The sequence below is a fragment of the Erpetoichthys calabaricus genome, chromosome 15, assembly GCF_900747795.2.
Source record: "Erpetoichthys calabaricus chromosome 15, fErpCal1.3, whole genome shotgun sequence".
NCBI lineage: Eukaryota > Metazoa > Chordata > Cladistia > Polypteriformes > Polypteridae > Erpetoichthys > Erpetoichthys calabaricus.
The window spans coordinates 14,079,206-14,099,205 of record NC_041408.2 but is presented as its reverse complement, the minus strand read 5'-3'; the positions used below and the strand labels follow the sequence as shown (position 1 = coordinate 14,099,205).

The window sequence follows — 20,000 nt, the reverse complement described above, 5'->3', positions numbered from 1 at the left end:
GCCAAAGCTAGCAAATGTATGAGAATACGACATTGTGATTGTTTTGAGCACCTAACCAGTATGGCACGTGGACAGAAATGGCTCAATGAAGTATGGCGGGTAGACGGAAATTGCCTAATGCAAGGCATTGTATATTGAAAATGTAATTTTTTTTGGAAGTGCACAGTTTTCTCTGCTTGATACTTTTGTGATCAATTAGGCAACGGATGGATGAGCTCATCCTGGAATGACTTCACTGAGGAACCTCCAGCTGCTGCCCTACATTAAGAACGGAAGCACAGAGTTTAGTTTAGATTTGACCCCGGCTGTCTGCTGGTCTGCAGTTTCTTTCCCAGATCGTTGGCTCTTTAGGCTTCTGTCCCGTCTCTTCAATCAGATTCTACTTTGTATTTTGTAAGCGCTTTTCCAATGTGTGAAACCACTAATGATTCACATTTAGAATTGGATTAATTGCCAGTGTACCTTTTTTTTTTTTTTTTTTTTTTTTTTTTTTTTTTTTTAAGTCTAGCGTTTTTATAATCTGATACTCCTAAAGACAGTTTTGTGAGACAGTACCCCCAAGAATTTTAATGAACAGTTAGTTTATTTTCACAGTAAGAAGTTTATGTGAAAGTTTTTTTTTATTTCTTTGAATTCTCATCAGAACTATTGCTTGTTTGTAATTGAAAACTGGTCACAAGGGAAAGCTTGGCTTGCCACCAGAAGCACTTATTGGTATAAATGGGCCTGCCTGTCCGTGCTGATATTCAGACAATTGGAATCAAACAGAAGGGCTGAAAACTGGTTGCAAAATTTAATAAATGAAGAGAAGGCACGTGGGATGTGGTTGGGGAGAGGAGGAAGGGGTTTTATTCTCAATGAATTTGTTGTTTGTCATATCAGTGTTTAAGAAGTACAACAGAAAAAAAAATATCCATGCATTCTTTCTATGCTACTTCCTTCCAGGCTGAGTCACCACTGGAGAGTGGGAAGGGCCACGGCAAGAGCAAAGAAGAAGAAGAAGAAGAAGAAAAAAAAATTAAGAGAGGAGAGCCTGAAAACCGCAGAGCAGATTGCCTGCAGAGGAGTGTTTCTCCGAGTCCTGGGCTCAGAGGGGAGCCAACATGAGCGATATTACCATTGTTAAAGAAGGCTGGGTCCAGAAAAGAGGTGAGCTGAGACAACCACTTCTGCAGGAGTGCTGACTAAACGGCAGCTGTGTGTGTGTGTGTGTGTGTGTGTGTGTGTGTGTGTGTGTCTGTGTGTGCGCGTGGGAGAGCAAGTGAGTGCACTCTTGGATACAGTGAACACAAGCTTGGGGGCGGGGGTGTATGGGGATTGATGTGTCTTGTGCTCTCCGGCATAGTTCCCTAACACTGAGAAGGGGAGCAACTCACTTTCGCTCAAGTTTTGGCGTCTCTTATTTGGTTATCTTGTGCTATACGTATGCTGTCTGGAAATGCATTCTTGTACATTAATAATGCATAACTGGTTTTTTTTTTTGTTTATTATGCCTAAGTGCTGTTTTGAGATGCAAGTAAAACTTGTATGGTATGATAAGCCAGTTTACTCACTGCATATTCATTCAGAGTGATGGCCATCTTTATAGTGGTCAGTAGATGTACAGCTTTTGTTTTGTGTTTATTTTTTTTATCCTTTCCAGCTCCGACTTTCTACCTGGCAGACAATGGGCATTGATGTGTCCTAAAATCCCAAAAGAGACAGCTGGACAAATGCATTTAGTTAAGGAAGTTGGAGCTATGATGGTTTCTGGCAACAAGAAACCTTTTTTTTTGTTGTTGTTCTTGCTTTGAAGGGTGCATAGGTTGAAATGTGCTTGCATTTTTATTTTCTTCAATGAGGTTGATTTTTATTGGCTGCATTGGACAAAAATGAAGATAGTAAATCCTGACACTGACAACGGAGGGATTTTCCAATTTTCTGCAGGGCTTTTCTTTAGACTTCATGTTTATCCTCATTTATCTGTTGTGAAACTGCATTTGAGGTGGAGTTAGAAATTGTAAATAAATGAAGTGAGAGTCGATGGGAAGTTCCCACATGTACTAAACTAGCAAGTTTGACCTTTTTCCTTTTGTTAACGATGGAACATGGTGGTTTTATATTATTTTACTCCTGGTTTTTCATCTAATGTTGTAATTTTGTGTGCTTTGTGATGGTGCATGCTTTTTAAATTCAATTATGTGAGATAAAGATTTACAGAGTGGTAATTAGTAATGCTATATAGCCAAGTAACATCTTGACTTAAGTAGGTAGATAGGATTGGCGAGCTTTGTTGGACTGACTGGTCTGTTACATCAAAAGTTTTCTAAAGTTCTAATTCTCAATTACATGGATTGCCTGCAAAAACAATAATATATTCTTTAAAATGTTTATTTTGAGGTTTTTATGTTGTGCCCCTGTAGTTAATGCTGCTTCCCCTAGGCTCCAGTTTAGTTCCTGGTTCAGACATTGACTGATAGCTTTACACAATTTTTCATTGTGTTTTGTGTGAGTTTTCTTATACTGTTTTGCTGTTTACCCAAATCCAAAACATCTATGGTATGTCTAAATGTTCCAGATATAAGAACATGATTGTGTGCATGTATTAGTTTACGCCATGTAAGACTGACATTGTATTCTGGTGTTCTTGTGCCTTATGCTCTTATTATGGGGGCTGACCACCTAAGCCCCTGAAATTGAGAATGTGGCTTCAGAAAATGAATGGGAGAGTGTAGTTATGCTCTCTTGAGGCTTTAAATGGTCTTCTGCTTGTCCTGTGTCACATGTCAGATGTTTAGAGGAATGTTCAACATGAATATATTTTTATATGTCACTTACCCCATGTGTTTTGTAGTAAGGGAAGAGAAAGAAATTCTTAATTTCACGTTTTCACATAGAACTTTCTGATAGAACGGGTGACTGTAGAGACCAACAGTGGACGACAGCAAACAGTATAAAAAATAAAGTACATGAAAAAATATGATGTTACTTGTGTCACATAATCCAAACTTCAGATCATGTCATCGTATGCCCATAATTGTTAAACATTGTTAAATTAAACTTTAGACAAATCGCAGCAGGTCACGTAGAAGAATTGCATTCACACGGGGTTGAGATTTTGAATTGAAGACCCACGTCTCCCCTTCATTCACTCACCAAGAGTCTTCAGTTCAAAAGTTTGGATGGACTGCTCTAGTTTTGTTTATTTAACAATATTTTAATTACTTCATTATGATACAATGCAAGATTTTTTTCATTGGCTTTTTGATATCGCTTGCTGTTGTATGGTGTTGGTCTCCATAAACGCTCATTCCATCATAAACTTTATCTCCGTTCTGCATGAACACATGGGATTAAATTAGATTTTTTCATTACAAAGTACATGGAGTAAATAATATATATACAGTGGACCCTTGACTTACGAACTCAATTGGTTGTAACTCAAGTTGGTTGTGAGTCAAGACTATTTTTCCCATAAGAAATAATGGAAATACCCATAATGCGTTCCGAACCTCCCACAGCAACACTTACTTAACCTTTTCATAATAAAAAAGGGTTATATAATGTGCATAATTTACCAAAACACCAATAATTTTTCTAATGTACTAACCAAAAGGTTATAAAAAGTGCCTAGCCTACCAGAAACAACAATTTCATACTGTACTCACCATTTAATTTGACATCTTTGGGTTGCAGGAAGGGAGGAGGATGAGAATGAAATGGAAGGTGGTTATTGTTTGGAAGGAGCCTCCTTATACAAATCTTTTCGTTGTAAAATTGTCGAGATGGTGGATTTCGACATGCTGTACATGTTAGCGAGATCGGTCACACGAACGCCACTCTCATATTTCCGCACAATTTCCTTCTTTGTTTCGATTGTGATTGCTTTCTTTACCTTCGTTACCTTCTCTTCCTTCCTTAGCAATTATTGAAATGAATTATATAAATCACTGCACTGACCGAAATTATGTCCACAAACACGTGTCTGGGCTCCGACTGACGCTTATGAAACGCTTTCGGCTGTTTGTTTACAATCGCACAAGCGGATACATGTGACCGTATTTGGGTCGTAACGCAAGATGTTGGTCGTAATTCAAAACTAAAATTTTGGTCATAAACCAAGTTGTTTGCATGTCAGGCCGGTCATATATCAAAGGTCGACTGTATATGGATGGTGACCGGTGTCATTACCCGACTGGGATGCCTCCGTAATGGAAGGACAGGGGGAGACGAGTTACGAAGGGCCTTATCTCCCCCAATCTGCTGTTTGGTAGTCCCCCTCGGGTGTAATGGCCCTTCAGAGTCCCACAGGGCTGTATGAGACTTGGTGTTGGTCGGGTCCTTTCAAGTAGTTGGCGTACCGGCGAGGTAATGGCCGCCCGTCACTATAGCACATTCATCTATGGACCACAGTAACCATCTCCAGATTTCTGAAGCATTTCCAAGCACTGGCTAATGTGTTCTGTATGTTTGACTTGATTACTGCATTTAAGTTGCATAGCTGATAAAGGCTCAGCAGCTAAAATGGGGAGTAGGTGGTTGAGTAAGTAGTGTGCTTTTACTTACCTTATACCTTAATGTTCCTGGGGTAGACTAAACCACCTCATAAACCCTATTTAAAAAAAATGTTTAACATATTGATCTTTGGCAAAGTCAAACCATTAAGAAAAGCAAAAAATCTGGTTGTTATGTCGTTAACCTCCCCTTATCCGTCTGCCTGTATGTCATTATCCATTCCATTTTCACAAGTCTGTATTTTTTGCACATCCTGTCCCACTGCTTTATCATGTGACTCTCATTAGTTACTCCCTGTCTTTGTCAATAGCCTCTGCCTATTCATTCATCTATTTTTCATTAGTTGCTCTTTCTTCTCCAATCTTTCATTAGCCGCTGTTCATCTTTATTGATGCTTTTACACTACACATACTTTCCATTGAAGTCTTGTGCTACAGTGGCTCAGAGTTTTTCAAAGTCACCATAACTGTTAGTTTTTGAAGGATAACCATTTATTACTTTGTTCTAACTCAAGGACAGGGTATTGTTGTATATTTGTCACAGGTGACATCATGTACCAGCTTTTAAGAGACTGGAATACTCTCCCCATATAAAAGACTAAAGTCTCTGACTTTATACAAGACAAAACTGCTAGAATTATTATAAATGTAAAGACCCCTGCCCCCCCTGCAACCTGTTTAAGATTAAATAGACTTAGAAAATGGTATGGTATAGTAAAGGAAGTTCTTTTGAAAAGCATAACATCAAGCAATGAACTGCTCATGCAAATTAGGCTTTGTGACCGAAGACCTTCTGTGTACTCCCTATAGCTGCCCCATGAAATATACTGTATTTACACTCTTGGTAGCTCTTAGGACTGTCACTTTTATTTTGTTCTTAATTCTACCATTCCCCCATCTGAGCATTCAGTTTTGCCAGTCAGTATTCTTTTGAACCCCCAATCTGCTCATGTAGTTATTAAACACATACAATCATCCTACACACCCAAATTGTCCTCTGTACAACGTGAAGTTTCATTTTAAGTGATGATACTGTCAACTGATGCAACACCAACTGGACATCATGCTGCCTAATGCTTGTCAATATTAACACATCCCTCTGGGCGTCTCCTGTGAGCAAACCCCAGAGTATAATAATGCAAAGAGTACGCGACACGTGTTTCGCCCTTATTTGGGCTCATCAGGTGGACACATTCTAATGCTCCCCTTGCGGGGATCGAACCTCGGACGTCAGCGCATTATTCGGTGTGCGTTGAATTCACACTGTAACATGGCGTATGGACAAAAGCGGAAATGTTTGTGCGCACAAAAAATCCAGATGCATAAATGTGTGCGAACGCCAACTTCCACGTCGTTCTGCTACATAAATCCCGGTCAGCGTGAAAAGTAACGCACATGCACGCGCCTGCTGTCCTGCCCCAACTCCTCCCAGAATTACGCCTGTTTGAATATGCAAATCAATATAAATAGCCCTTAAGCTCAGCCTTCTGTGAAAAGACAATGGCAAAAGCACGGGGGAAAATAGAAGAATTTCGGCGAATACCAAGTGGAGGCAAGGAAAAACTTACTATTTGTTGGTTTAAACAGTGGTATAAACAACAGAAGGAAGTTGATTGAGTGACAGAGTGTCGGAGAAACTTGAAAGCTCAAGTTTACAAAGATGCACAGTGCCCGAAATAAAAAGGAAGCGGTCAGATATCAAAGTCATCGTGAAAAGGCGAGTCGTAACCCACCGTCTGAGTGTCATATGAAAGTTTATTAGGGTACAGAGAAAAGGAAAAAAAAAATATAGGGACACAGTGAGAAAAAAGCTTGGAAATTTCCACTTCAAGCATGTAGTTTATTTTGTCATTAAAGTAGAACATCATAAACTTCATCTTTAAATTGTTTAATTTACTAGTTTCTCAAATACCATCATAGCTAAAGTAACATGTTAAATGCTTTGTTTTGTATGTGCTCTGTGTGTGAATCAGTACGTGTTTCTTAAACGGACTTTCTCTTCCTCCGACAGGACACAGAATCCATTACGTTCGTGATATTACAGCTCTCTGAATAATTAAAATACTGAGATGTACACTTGCTTTAATTCCTATCCTCATGAAAATGATATCATGTTATTAAACATGGGAACACGGTAGCGCAGTGATAGTGACGAGCAGGCACATTGAAATATCTTCGTAGTACATGTTTAATTATTCTATCCTTCCAGTGTCGTGCCAGCCCCAGCAAGAATACAGCGCGAGGCAGGAACAATCCCTGAACTAGCTAGCTCTGCGCCACTGTGTCCTCACATGTTTAATTATTAACAATATAGATTATTTAAATGACGTTAACATTTTATCTGTATAATGTAATAAACGTATTTTGCTGCATTTCATCTTAAAAGTGATATCGTCATCATATGTAAATACGCGCTTTATAAAGTGGCGCAGATTTTGCAATATTATAACTGTATCGCACGTTTATAGTGAGGTAATTGTACTTTTAACTACAAACAGTTCTATAAGGAGCACTTGATGGACTGATTGAGTGCGTTTAGAGATCTTGGGATGAAACAGTTTCTGAACCACGAGATCCGTACAGAAAAGGCTGTGAAGCGTTTGTCGGATGAGAGCAGTTCAAATAGCGAATGGCTGAGGCAGCGTGTGCTTGATTCTGTATACTGGTAATTCTCTTTCCGATCAGCTGCCCTGAGTGGTGCAGTGAGAATAATATGGAAAAAGAGGATCCGCTGGGGCAACCCCTAATGGGAGCAGCTGAAAGTAGAAGAAGAAGGTGCAGTGAGAGTAACCGCTAAAGTAGCTATGGTATTTAGAATAGTTTGGCCATTCCGTGGACCATTATATTGTTACAGGTTAATTACAATCAGATGCCTTAAACTAATGAACAATATGCGGCTAATTTCAGTGTATTTGACAAAGCCGGCGTTGTGTACAGTGGTGTGAAAAACTATTTGCCCCCTTCCTGATTTCTTATTCATTTGCATGTTTGTCACACAAAATGTTTCTGATCATCAAACACATTTAACCATTAGTCAAATATAACACAAGTAAACACAAAATGCAGTTTGTAAATGGTGGTTTTTATTATTTAGGGAGAAAAAAAAATCCAAACCTACATGGCCCTGTGTGAAAAAGTAATTGCCCCCTGAACCTAATAACTGGTTGGGCCACCCTTAGCAGTAATAACTGCAATCAAGCGTTTGCGATAACTTGCAATGAGTGTATTACAGCGCTCTGGAGGAATTTTGGCCCACTCATCTTTGCAAAATTGTTGTAATTCAGCTTTATTTGAGGGTTTTCTAGCATGAGCCGCCTTTTTAAGGTCATGCCATAGCATCTCAATTGGATTCAGGTCAGGACTTTGACTAGGCCACTCCAAAGTCTTCATTTTGTTTTTCTTCAGCCATTCAGAGGTGGATTTGCTGGTGTGTTTTGGGTCATTGTCCTGTTGCAGCACCCAAGATCGCTTCAGCTTGAGTTGACGAACAGATGGCCGGACATTCTCCTTCAGGATTTTTTGGTAGACAGTAGAATTCATGGTTCCATCTATCACAGCAAGCCTTCCAGGTCCTGAAGCAGCAAAACAACCCCAGACCATCACACTACCACCACCATATTTTACTGTTGGTATGATGTTCTTTTTCTGAAATGCTGTGTTCCTTTTACGCCAGATGTAACGGGACATTTGCCTTCCAAAAAGTTCAACTTTTGTCTCATCAGTCCACAAGGTATTTTCCCAAAAGTCTTGGCAATCATTGAGATGTTTCTTAGCAAAATTGAGACGAGCCCTAATGTTCTTTTTGCTTAACAGTGGTTTGCGTCTTGGAAATCTGCCATGCAGGCCGTTTTTGCCCAGTCTCTTTCTTATGGTGGAGTCGTGAACACTGACCTTAATTGAGGCAAGTGAGGCCTGCAGTTCTTTAGACGTTGTCCTGGGGTCTTTTGTGACCTCTCGGATGAGTCGTCTCTGCGCTCTTGGGGTAATTTTGGTCGGCCGGCCACTCCTGGGAAGGTTCACCACTGTTCCATGTTTTTGCCATTTGTGGATAATGGCTCTCACTGTGGTTCGCTGGAGTCCCAAAGCTTTAGAAATGGCTTTATAACCTTTACCAGACTGATAGATCTCAATTACTTCTGTTCTCATTTGTTCCTGAATTTCTTTGGATCTTGGCATGATGTCTAGCTTTTGAGGTGCTTTTGGTCTACTTCTCTGTGTCAGGCAGCTCCTATTTAAGTGATTTCTTGATTGAAACAGGTGTGGCAGTAATCAGGCCTGGGGGTGGCTACAGAAATTGAACTCAGGTGTGATACACCACAGTTAGGTTATTTTTTAACAAGGGGGCAATTACTTTTTCACACAGGGCCACGTAGGTTTGGATTTTTTTTCTCCCTAAATAATAAAAACCATCATTTAAAAACTGCATTTTGTGTTTACTTGTGTTATATTTGACTAATGGTTAAATGTGTTTGATGATCAGAAACATTTTGTGTGACAAACATGCAAATGAATAAGAAATCAGGAAGGGGGCAAATAGTTTTTCACACCACTGTATGTAACAGAGAAAGGGAAACCACCTGGAAACAGCAGCACTGCTTTGATGCTTGGTGCTGCCAGTTTGCAAAACCGAGTGGAGAACTTGCGTACGCCAGGGTTGGAGCCACCGTGAAAATGTGCGTGGCTTTACACCAAGTTTAGGATTTATACGTCGCGATTTGAGTGTGGAAACAGGCTTACGCAACATTTTTGTGCTTGTGCACCGTTTATACATGAGGCCCCAGGTGACAAAGAAAAATCATTTAAGGTGGTGAGAGGTGATATATACAGTAATGTGAATATAATATCTAAAACATCTTGTTGTTATTTTGTTTGAATGATGCTTATTCATTTTTCTGAGTTAAACTGAAATAACCAGCGGATAAACAGACGTGTGACAATGGCCTTTTCACACAATGGTGAAATAGTTCTGCAAACCATGTAATTACACAAATGCTATAGCCTTGTTTTGAAAAGTAGAGGACATGTGATTCAAGTTTTAAAGGTTAGGTGCTTTTTGGCTTATCGTTTTTGTTCTTCTCGAGAAAGCAGCTGACACGTAAAACACTTGACTCTTGCACTGTACATTCAGTTTGAGGATGTTGGCGGTAATTTCTTAAAGGCAATAATGAACTTGGAGTTTTGCTCTCACATTTTGGAGACCATGCCAAAAAAAGACAAGGAGGAAGTGGAATGTCGCATGTCCTTTTTTTGAAATGTCATTCATGACAATGCATTTACAAATTTTCACTGCTAGTGACAGATTTGTCTGTGTCACTAAAAATTATTTCATCAGTTACCAAAGTGATGGCCTGTGAACGGACCTTAGCCTGTCTGTTATTCTTATTATACTTTATAGCTGAAATTCATCAACTGTCTTCTTGCAATCACATGATGTGTCTTGGCTGGATGTTTTGTGAGTGGTGTCCCTTCTCAATACATCTGTGACATTGTCATGCATCAAAATATTAGCAGGGTTGTTATTCTTGATTGAGTAATTCCAACCTGTCTGGCACATTTTCACCACGTCACATTCAAAGCCACTTAAGTTATAGTTCAGCACAACATTTCTCTGAATTCCCCACACATTTGAGCAACTCTTTCCTGCTAACTTATTTAAAACTAGATCTAGATCTTCATACGGGAAGAGTAGGTGTAACTAACAGAGCCGTTAATCCTGTGTATGACTGCACAAGCCCGGTCTGTCTCTCCATCAACATATTCCTTACCCATCTGCATAAATACAGATCAGTATGTCTGTATCTCTTCATGTCTGTAAGTACTGTATAACATTATTCAGTGTGTTTACATGTTTACAAACACTTAACTGGATTAACCCGAAAATAATAATTCTTTACATTTATATAGCAGTTTTCTCCCAACTCAAAGCACTTTAATGAGTGGGGAGCCACTTCAACCACCACCACTGGATGATGTTATGGCAGCCATTTTGGCACCAGTATGCTCATCACACATTACCTGTTATGTGGTGAAAGAGAGAGCCAATTAGACACAGGGAATGATTAGGGGGCTAGAATGACTAGGACACGGTGGGCAGTTTAGCCTGGGCATCAGGATACACCTTACTGTTTACAAAAGATGCCCAGGGATCTTGTATGACCACAGAGAGAGTCAGTACCTGTTTTTATGTCTCATCTGAAGGACAATGTCATTTTTACATCACACTGTTCACACATAGACCACAGAGTAAGTGCCTCCTGCTGACCTCGCCAACACCTCTTCCAGCAACAACCCAAGCTTTTTCCCAGATGGTCTCCCATCCAAGTACTGGCCGGGCCCAAAGATGCTTAGCTTCAGGTGGATGACCTCTTCTGAAGTGCATGTGGTATGGCTGCTGACATCCTGGTTTCTTAATGATCCGCGTTTACATGCATGCACAAGTAATCTTCTGGAGTTCTTTATCGAAAACACTCCAACCTCATTAAACTGCACAAAGAAAGAATTAAACGTCATCTTTGACCACTATGAATCTGAAAATAAGCAGGGCACCTGTAATGATTTTGTAGTGTTTTATAACAACAATATTTTCATACACATGATGTAGCTCAAAATGATTTACAGGATGAAGAAAGAGAAAAAAAGACAAAGTATAAAATTAACAAATTAACATAGAATTAAAGTAAGGTCCAATGGCCAGGGAGGACAGAAAAAACAAAACAAAACAAACAAAAAAAAAAAACTTCAGACGGCTGGAGAAAAAAAAACCAAAATCTGCAGGGGTTTCAAGCCATGAGACCACCCAGCCCCCTCTAGGCTTTCTGCCTAACATAAATGATCCTCAGGGTTTTCAGGCTTCATATGGAAGAATTAAATGATGGTTATGTGAAAATCTGGCCTTCAATCCATCAATGTAGGGACATCACAGTGCTTTGAGCAGGTGGTGGTGGCACAGATCACCACCACAGAAAACCAGAAAAAGAACAGCAGAGAAAGTAGGGGTTAGTACGGATTTCAGAGCCACCATGAATGATAGTGATAATTAAATGCATACACAGAATATCAGGATTTAACTAAGATGAAGCTATGAGAAAGCCATGTTAAAATGTGTTTTCAGCAGTGTTTTAAAGTGCTCCACCGTATCAGCCTGGCGAATTTCTATCGGTCTGCTATTCCAAATATTCGGTGCATAACAGGAGAAGGCCGACTCACCACTTCTTTTAAGTTTAGATCTTGGAATTATAAGCAGACACTAATTTGAAGATCGAAGGTTATGATTTGGAGTGTAAGGCGAGAGGCATTCTGAAATATAGGATGGAGCAGATTATTGAAGGCTTTGTAAACCACAAGCAGTATTTTAAAGTCAATTCTAAATGGCACAGGTAACCAATGTAGTGACATTAGAGAGATGTGCTCGGATTTTCTTTTCCGAGTTAAGATTCTAGCAGCTCCATTCTGCACGAGTTGCAATCGATTGGTGTCTTTTTTGGGTGGTCCTGAGAGGAGTGCGTTACAGTAATCTAGTCGACTGAAAACAAAAGCATGAATTAATTTCTCAGCATCTTGCAATATTACAGGAGGTCTAACTTTTGCAATATTTCTTAAGTGGAAAAAATGCTGTCCTAGTAATCTGATTAATATGTGATTTAAAATTTATGTTAGAGTCAATAATTACCCCTAAATTCTTTACCACTGTCTTGACTTTTAATCCTAATGGATCAAGTTTATTTCGAATACCCTCATTATATCCATTTTTGCCAATCACTAAAATTTCACTAATATTTATGAATGTCTTTAGTCAAATTGATGCTTTAGTTGCAGGTTTCTGTTACAGGATTGCACACCGCAAACTTGATTCTGCTTGGCTGTGTGATTGAGCCCTGCACGGTATGTGTTCTTCTTGCCGTCTACCCAGTGCTGCTAGAATAATGATAGCGCAGGTATTTTCACTTCTAGTAAGATAGGTATTGAGTTTAAAAAGTAATCGGTTTACATGAGTTTGTGTTGCTGAGTTTAGCACCGTATGTTTATCTCATCAACATAAATTTAGCGATTTCTGAAATACTGTGACAGATCATTTCAGCCAGGAAAAGGAATAATGCGATCACCCAAACATTTGCCTCTGGTGATGAATGTTATGGATGCTTCTACCGGTGGCTGCTGAAAGCTTGTGCAAAGCAAATACATGTGCAGGCTGACAGAGTGCAATGGACATGGGCTGACAACAAAATCCTTAACAGTAACCCGATTAAAGGCTTAGATGGCCACATTATAGTTTTTTTTTTATGGAGAAATCTACCTCTATTAACCAGGTTTCTCCAAGGCCATTTCTCTAACCAGAATAAGGATTTACATGGCATTTTAGAAATCAGATTTCTCTGAATAACCAGGTTATTGTAGCACATGTAAACGTGCCATTTGTAAAATCTGAGTAATCCAGTTTATGGTATACAGGTTACCAGAGCTCTGAGTCTATGTGTGAGGCAGCAGCACTAAACACTGTGACACCAGTACCGCCCCACTAAGAGAAAGAGTTTGGCCATTTTCAGCTATTTCATCAGTGTGATAAATGAGGTTTCAGTTCCACACATTTTCACAGTTTATTCTTGCCTCTAAAGTCTTTGAGACTTTGTTTCATTCAGGCCTCAAATCATCATCATAATATAAGAAAAAGAAGAAATTGAATGTATAATATAAAGGGAATTGGAGACATTCGGCTGCAGTAGAATCGGACGGCTGTACGAATGTACAGCCTGTACCATCTCAACTTACTGTTCACATTGTATCCAGTTTTATGTCATTGTGTCGTTATTAGAAAGTGTCTCCTTTGCCCTGCTTGGAGCAAAGTCAGCCATTAAAGGAACTGTGAAGATTGTGTTGTCTGTGATTAAGGGGAGATTATAGTATGGAACCTGCACAGCTTAGGACCATAGAGCACTGCTTTCACTCGTATTGTATTATTGTCACTTTTCTGAGTAGACATCCAACCATCCATCCATTTTCCAACCTGCTGAATCCAAACACAGGGTCACGGGGATCTGCTGGAGCCAATCCCAGCCAACACAGGGCACAAGGCAGGAACCAATCCCGGGCAGGGTGTCAACCCACCGCAGTGAGTAGACATACATGCAAGAAATTTACTTTGCAAGTATTTGCGGCAGCTGCATATTATCTATCTTCCTGGATTCCTCTTAGTCTAACATTATTCCGTCTGGAGCGAACTTCCAAATCGGTAATCTTACCAGACAGCCTCCATTTTGTTTGAAGCCATTACAGTTTCATTATGAGCCTTCACAATCTCAAACATTTTTGTTTCCATATATGATGTGCATTCTGCAATATCTGCTATGCCTCGTGTAAGCGCTGGCAATCAGAAGGTTGCCGGATTGAATCCCGTAAATGCCAAAAAATGACTGTACTTCGTTGGGCCCTTGAGCGAGGCCCTTAACCTGCGATTGTTCTGTCCTGGGTATGACGTTAATCTGCATCCAGCCCTACATGTAGGCCCTCCAACCTGCAAGGGAAAACCTGGGGGTTGGTGGCAGAATTGGCACTCTAGCCACCATAAAAAACCTCACACTGGTTCTATTCCATCTGAAGTAGTGTGGTGCCGAGGTGTCACCTGTTGCATGTTGCATCCTAATCTGGGATCCTGAGTTGGTTTGTCATGTGGTGGGTGCGGCAATGCGCTGTATCAGCGTCTGCTCCTAACCTCTGTCTGTCTGTCTGTCTGTGTCTCTCTCTCTCGTTTAAGTGGTGTAACAGATTTCTCAACATCAGAACAAATATATAGTTTTATGGAGCTCTTCCCGAAGTAGAATCATTCTTGTTTCAGTAATGGGTTGATTAGCAGTTTGTGTATCCAACTTTTTTTCCCAGCTCTGCTGAAACAGATGATACCAGCAAAGGCATAGGGGACAGGCTATGAGATCTAGAGCGGTTTGTAGGCCTCAGAGTTGAACTTCCGGAAGCGCCATGTTTGTTTCTGCACGCCGAGCTTTCTGGGGGTACCAAAGAAGTCTGGCAGTGTTGCTGAGCCACTATTTTTAGACCTTTTCCCTATTTCTTATATGAAGTAATATCTTACATTCAAAGTAAATGAAATTAATTTCCCCTTAGGATACTTTATTAATCCTATCTATCTATCTATCTATCTATCTATCTATCTATCTATCTATCTATCTATCTATCTATCTATCTATCTATCTATCTATCTATCTATCTATCTATCTATCTATCTATCTATCTATCTAAAATAAATAAATAAATAAATGCTGAAAATGATCATTTTAGGCTTGCTTTGAGCTGCTATTAATGAGGCTAAATGGGAGCTCTAATACTTGCGTCCGTTCAGGTCTACCCAGAAATTCATTTTAATACGCACACCCATAACAAACTTGAACTTGAATGCTACTGCCACACAGCTTCCTTCTGTTCAGGGCAAACAATATTTAGAAGGACAAACATTATTAAAGAATCCACAGGTGACCTACTGACCTACCTCTTGTCTTTCTTCTGTTCTGGCAAGAGGCACAGGACCCTTACAACTTGCATTCTTAGATTCAAGGACAGTTTCACCCTCAAGCAGATGCTTGTCAACACAATAACAATACAGATAAGTACGTTAGCGTTCCTGACGTTTGTTTGTTACACCAGTCGTGTGATGTTATTTTTCAATTTAAGTTGGTACAGCGCACATCCACGTAATGAAATGGCAGCTTCCAGTGGGCAAGTTGGGCATCCACTAATCTTGAAGTGCATGTAGTGAAAAAATGTTTCCCCCCCAAAAATGTGCAACTACTGAATGACACCCTGACCAAGGCTGTTCTCCGCTTTGTGCAGGTGCTGCCCGATGACTTAGATTGGCTGAAACTGAGAATCTACATTATGTTATAGAATTTAAAGTTTATTTTAAGTTGCTGGTCTTTATTAAATAGCCAGAAAAAGGTTTGGGAATGGCCACCCCGTCTACTGGAAGTTTGGCAGATAAAAAAACACATCTTTACAGAACGAAGCCCACAATTATACGGACTAACATTAGGTAGGTTGTTCTGTTTATATGTAGCAGACAGGAAGAGGTGGGAATTCATGGTCCGGAACCAGAAGTGAGATCATCAGGAGGGAAGGTTCTGGGAGGCGGAAGTGATGTCATCTGGAGGCAGGACTTGTAGCCTGGAAGTGACCTTACTGGGAGGATTCTTCGATTGGTCTGCAGGAGTAGAAAAGGGAGAGAGGATTAGAGAACAGTGCCAAGCCCTGGTTCGACTGAGGAAACAACATTGTTAGAACCTGTAAACCGACCCCCATGTGCGTTTGTGTGACAGTAGGCAGAACTTTTTGTCCCCAGGGGGGAAGGTTTGCTCTTTACAGAAGCTCGAAGAAAACAATAACTAAATAAATGTGTTTGTGTGAGTGTATAAAACTATTTTAAGATCTGTGATTCATTTTCTCCCTTTGTGGATTACTAGTTATTAATGTACAGTATGTATACACACACACACACAGCAGAATGAATAAAATGTAGAAAGAAAACTTCTCACTTAGTCCCAGTCCTAGTGAGGCACTATACAGATGTATTGCTGTTAGTATAAAGCAGCTCCAGTTGTGTTATCTGACAAACTTCTTCTGGAATAATTCATTGACAGAAGTCCCCAGTGTTAGTGTGACAGAGAAAGTATGTGCAGCATTGTTCATAATGGCACTCTGTATGTTTTAATTCTGTTATCCACTGCTACCTTCTGGGGGTGAAGCCTGTGCCCATTAACTGAGCCTTTCCTTTTAGTTAGCATGTTAAGGGGCAGTATGTAAGCATTCTATTTTTTTTGATAAAGTATCTTATATCTAAATGTCTACGCGTGGAAGTGTGTGTGTGTGTCTGTCTGTCCAGCCCGGAAGTGCGAGGCTGCAACATGAAGCTCAAAGAAAGTGACTCTGTCGCCAAAATAAAACCGCCGACAAAAGAGAGAAACACACTTAGCTGCTAATACACAAGCGAGGCGAGCACATCAGCAAAATGAAACCTCCGAGGAGAGAGAAACTCGCTTAGCCGCTGATGGACAACAGAGACGAGCACGTCGGCAAAATGAAACCGCCGAAAAAAGAGAACCTCGCTTAACTGCAAATGCACAACCGATGTGCCAGAATCCAAGGTTTCTAGGAGCCTGGGCTTTTTACAGCACGGGCTTACAGAGCTAGTATACTTATAATGGTGATTGTAACAAATTAAAAGCTCACTTAGAGCTTCTTTTTACCAATTGAGAGGAGATAAGAGTGCACAATGTGTATCTTCCTGTTTTTTTGGTTAATGCAGCATGCAGATGTCCTTTCCACCAGTACTACTGCTGCTTCAGATGGATGACGAAGCACTGCTTTCTTTTCTTTTAAGTAATACAGAGGGTGGGAAAATTAATTTTGCTGTGAAAGAGTACTTGCTTGTTAGCCTTGGATAAAATCCAGTTTGTCACCCTCTTCGCCATGTTCTCCTCTAGTTGTGTTTGTGCGTGTGTATGCTTGTGCACGTGTCTACATAATGCCAACTTAGTTACTAATGGTCTTCTGTCAATGGCTGCTTTCATTATACAGCTTTTTAAAAATAGCCAAGAGTTCCACCATGGTGGGGGCAGGGGTTACAAAATGAGGATGACAATATAATTTCCTGTTTACTTGGTTCTGGTTTGTGCTACTTCTCTGAGAAGATCTGCTCTAGTAGAGCTGCTCATGTCCCTTGAGGGTCAGATCTGCTCATGGATGTTTACTTTCTCTGGGATGCTGTTTATTAGGGCCAGTATTATTATTATTATAATTATTATTTTATGTGTTACTGTCATTTTTTCCCATGGCTTCTGATCATGTTGCAATTTATCCCAAATGCAGTGGGTTGTTTTCAGAGGGGGTGTGGTCCAGGGTTACTTTAAGACATACATACCCATTCATGTTTGTGTGTGTGTGTGTGTGTGTTTGTTTAACTTGCATTGCAAATGGGAAGCTGTTACAGTCTTCAGCTATTGTTCAAATAGGATTACAGTAGGAAAGCAGCCTTTGCCAGACCACAAAAAAAAAATGCAAATGTTTAATGATGTTCTGATATTAACGTGCTTGTGTTCTGTGTATTTCATTGGGAATGTTAATGAGGTAATCGTGAAGCACCCTGTGTGTGTTAAGGTGGACAGCAGAGGAAGTTTTTGAATTTTTTACATTGAATGATAAGAATGTCGCATGCTTGTCTTCCAACTCGGAAGGAATTCTGAAAATGACTATTAACTTCCACGTAGATGTACTGTAACATCTGTCATAAGGGAAATTTAATTGAGATCTTTATTGTGTGTGGTTTGAATTTTGCAGAGTGCCTGCGACAAAGCAGTAAGGAAGATGTGGATGATATCCTCCTCAGTTGGTATGGAATGTTGTAGATTGCTGTCATGATTGAAATGGAACTTTGAAATAAAGTCTAAATGTGGGAGCCTGAAAGGCAATGGCGTAGCTGGGGGGTGGCATTATTGGCCAAAAGGCACAGTACAATTCGCTTGTAAGCAGCAGGGTTTGGGGAAAATATTAAAAAAAAAAAAAAGTAAAATTCTCTGATTTTTATCCACAAATGCTTCAAAAATAATTTTCAGACTATCCTTCTGTGACGGCATCAGACACAGCAGTTGAAAGTTATGAGGCAATAACAAAAATAAACATTACACCGATAATAATTTCTAGGAAGATAAACAACTAATTAACAATTTATAATTTCGTTTTGTTATCAATCCGAATTCATTCTTGCTCTGCGCAGAAAACATCCCCACCTGTCTCTTGTACACTACACTGGTTCTGGTTTTCGCAGCATAATTATATTAAACTAATAATTAGAACACGGCTTATCAGTGCGTCTATACTATATCTTGTCTAGTTGATGCTTATGAATAATTATATTCATCCATCCATTATCCAACCTGCTATATCCTAACACAGGGTCACGGGGGGTCTGCTGGAACCATTCCCAGCCAACACAGGGCGCAAGGCAGGAAACAAACCTGGGCAGGGTACCAGCCTACCGCAGGACACACACACACACACACCAAGCACACACTGGGGACAATTTAGGATCGCCAATCCATCTCACCTGCATGTGTCCTGCTCCACTGACAGAATGCGACTCTTCAATTCCACCTGGGGTGGGTAAACGTTAACATTTAACATTATACAAAGTTACTTTTTTTTTTCACCTGCATTATTATCATTCTTTAATTTAATATTATTTATTGTATCAGTATGCTGCTGCTGGAAAATGTGAATTTCCCCTTGGGGATTAATAAAGTATCTATCTATCTATCTATCTATCTATCTATCTATCTATCTATCTATCTATCTATCTATCTATCTATCTATCTATCTAGACTGTGGAAGGAAACCCACGCAGACACGGGGAGAACATGCAAACCCCATGCAGGGAGGACCCAGAATAATTATATATGAATAATTATTGCTGTTTCTCTATATATGAATAAATCTATGCAAAATTTATCTTAATTTTTCTCTCTACGTCATTTTAATTAGCTATTTAAATAGGTTAACATATTCAGATATTTTGGAGGGTGGCAAATTGAAGCACCGACCTGCCCCGAGTGGCACTAACTCGAGCTACGCCACTGCTGAAAGGTTGAATGTTTTTGTTTAAATGTTACATTTAAATCAATTCCAAAATATTTACTTAGAAATTGTTTAACACAATTCTTTTGTGTTTTTGTTATTTTATGGATTTGGTGGTGTTTGGCTTACCTTTCAAAATATATACAGATGTGGGGTCTCCTTATATTTCTTTCTCTAGCATCTGACTTTGTTAAACCATTATAATGAGCACCAGAATTTAGAATTGCGAAAGTAACAGCCAATTAACAAATTGTATATAAAAAATAAAGTACAGCGCAGACAACTAAAATTTTGAATTTCCCCTTGGGATTAATAAAATTTATTCCAGGGGTGGGCAGATTCAGTCCTGGAGGGCCGCAATGGCTGCAGGATTTTGTTCCAACCCAATTGCTTAATAAGAAGCTCTTATTGCTCAAGTAACACTTCTGCTTCACTTTACTGGTCTCGCTCATTAAGATTTTGAACCCTTATTGCTTATTTTAGTCTTAAACAGCATTTATCTTGGTTTTTAATGGCTCCTTATTAGCAATAAGATGCAAATGACAAAAGAAACCAGCAGTTCTCCGTTTAGCTTGTTTCCATTTACACCTGTGTGTATTTATCATGCACCAGAAGGAAAGTGAAGAGAAAAAAGTGAAGCACTGAGAAAAACTTGTCTGTTTTTAGACTTCAAATCATTTGGATGATATCCTTAGAAAGGGGAAGAAAATCGAGGATATGAGAATGACCTGACATGGCACAGTTAAAGCAACTAACAAGCCATGAAATTAAATAATTGACAAGGGTTGGCTTTTAATTAAGCAACCTGGTTAGAACAAAAACCTGCAACCACTGTGGCCCTCCAAGACTGACTTTGCCCACCCGTGGCTTAATCTAATC

The 20,000-nt window shown here is 39.7% G+C and overlaps 1 protein-coding gene across 1 annotated transcript in view; it reads left to right on the top strand.

Moving 5' to 3' along the window:
• akt3a (v-akt murine thymoma viral oncogene homolog 3a) overlaps positions 1-20,000 on the top strand; it is a 448,680-nt gene that overhangs the window by 88,747 nt on the left and 339,933 nt on the right. Inside the window, exon 2 of the mRNA XM_028820998.2 lies at positions 946-1,149. Coding sequence (XP_028676831.2) covers positions 1,104-1,149 — 46 coding nt within the window. The 5' untranslated portion in view covers positions 946-1,103. The remainder of the gene's footprint in view (positions 1-945; positions 1,150-20,000) is intronic.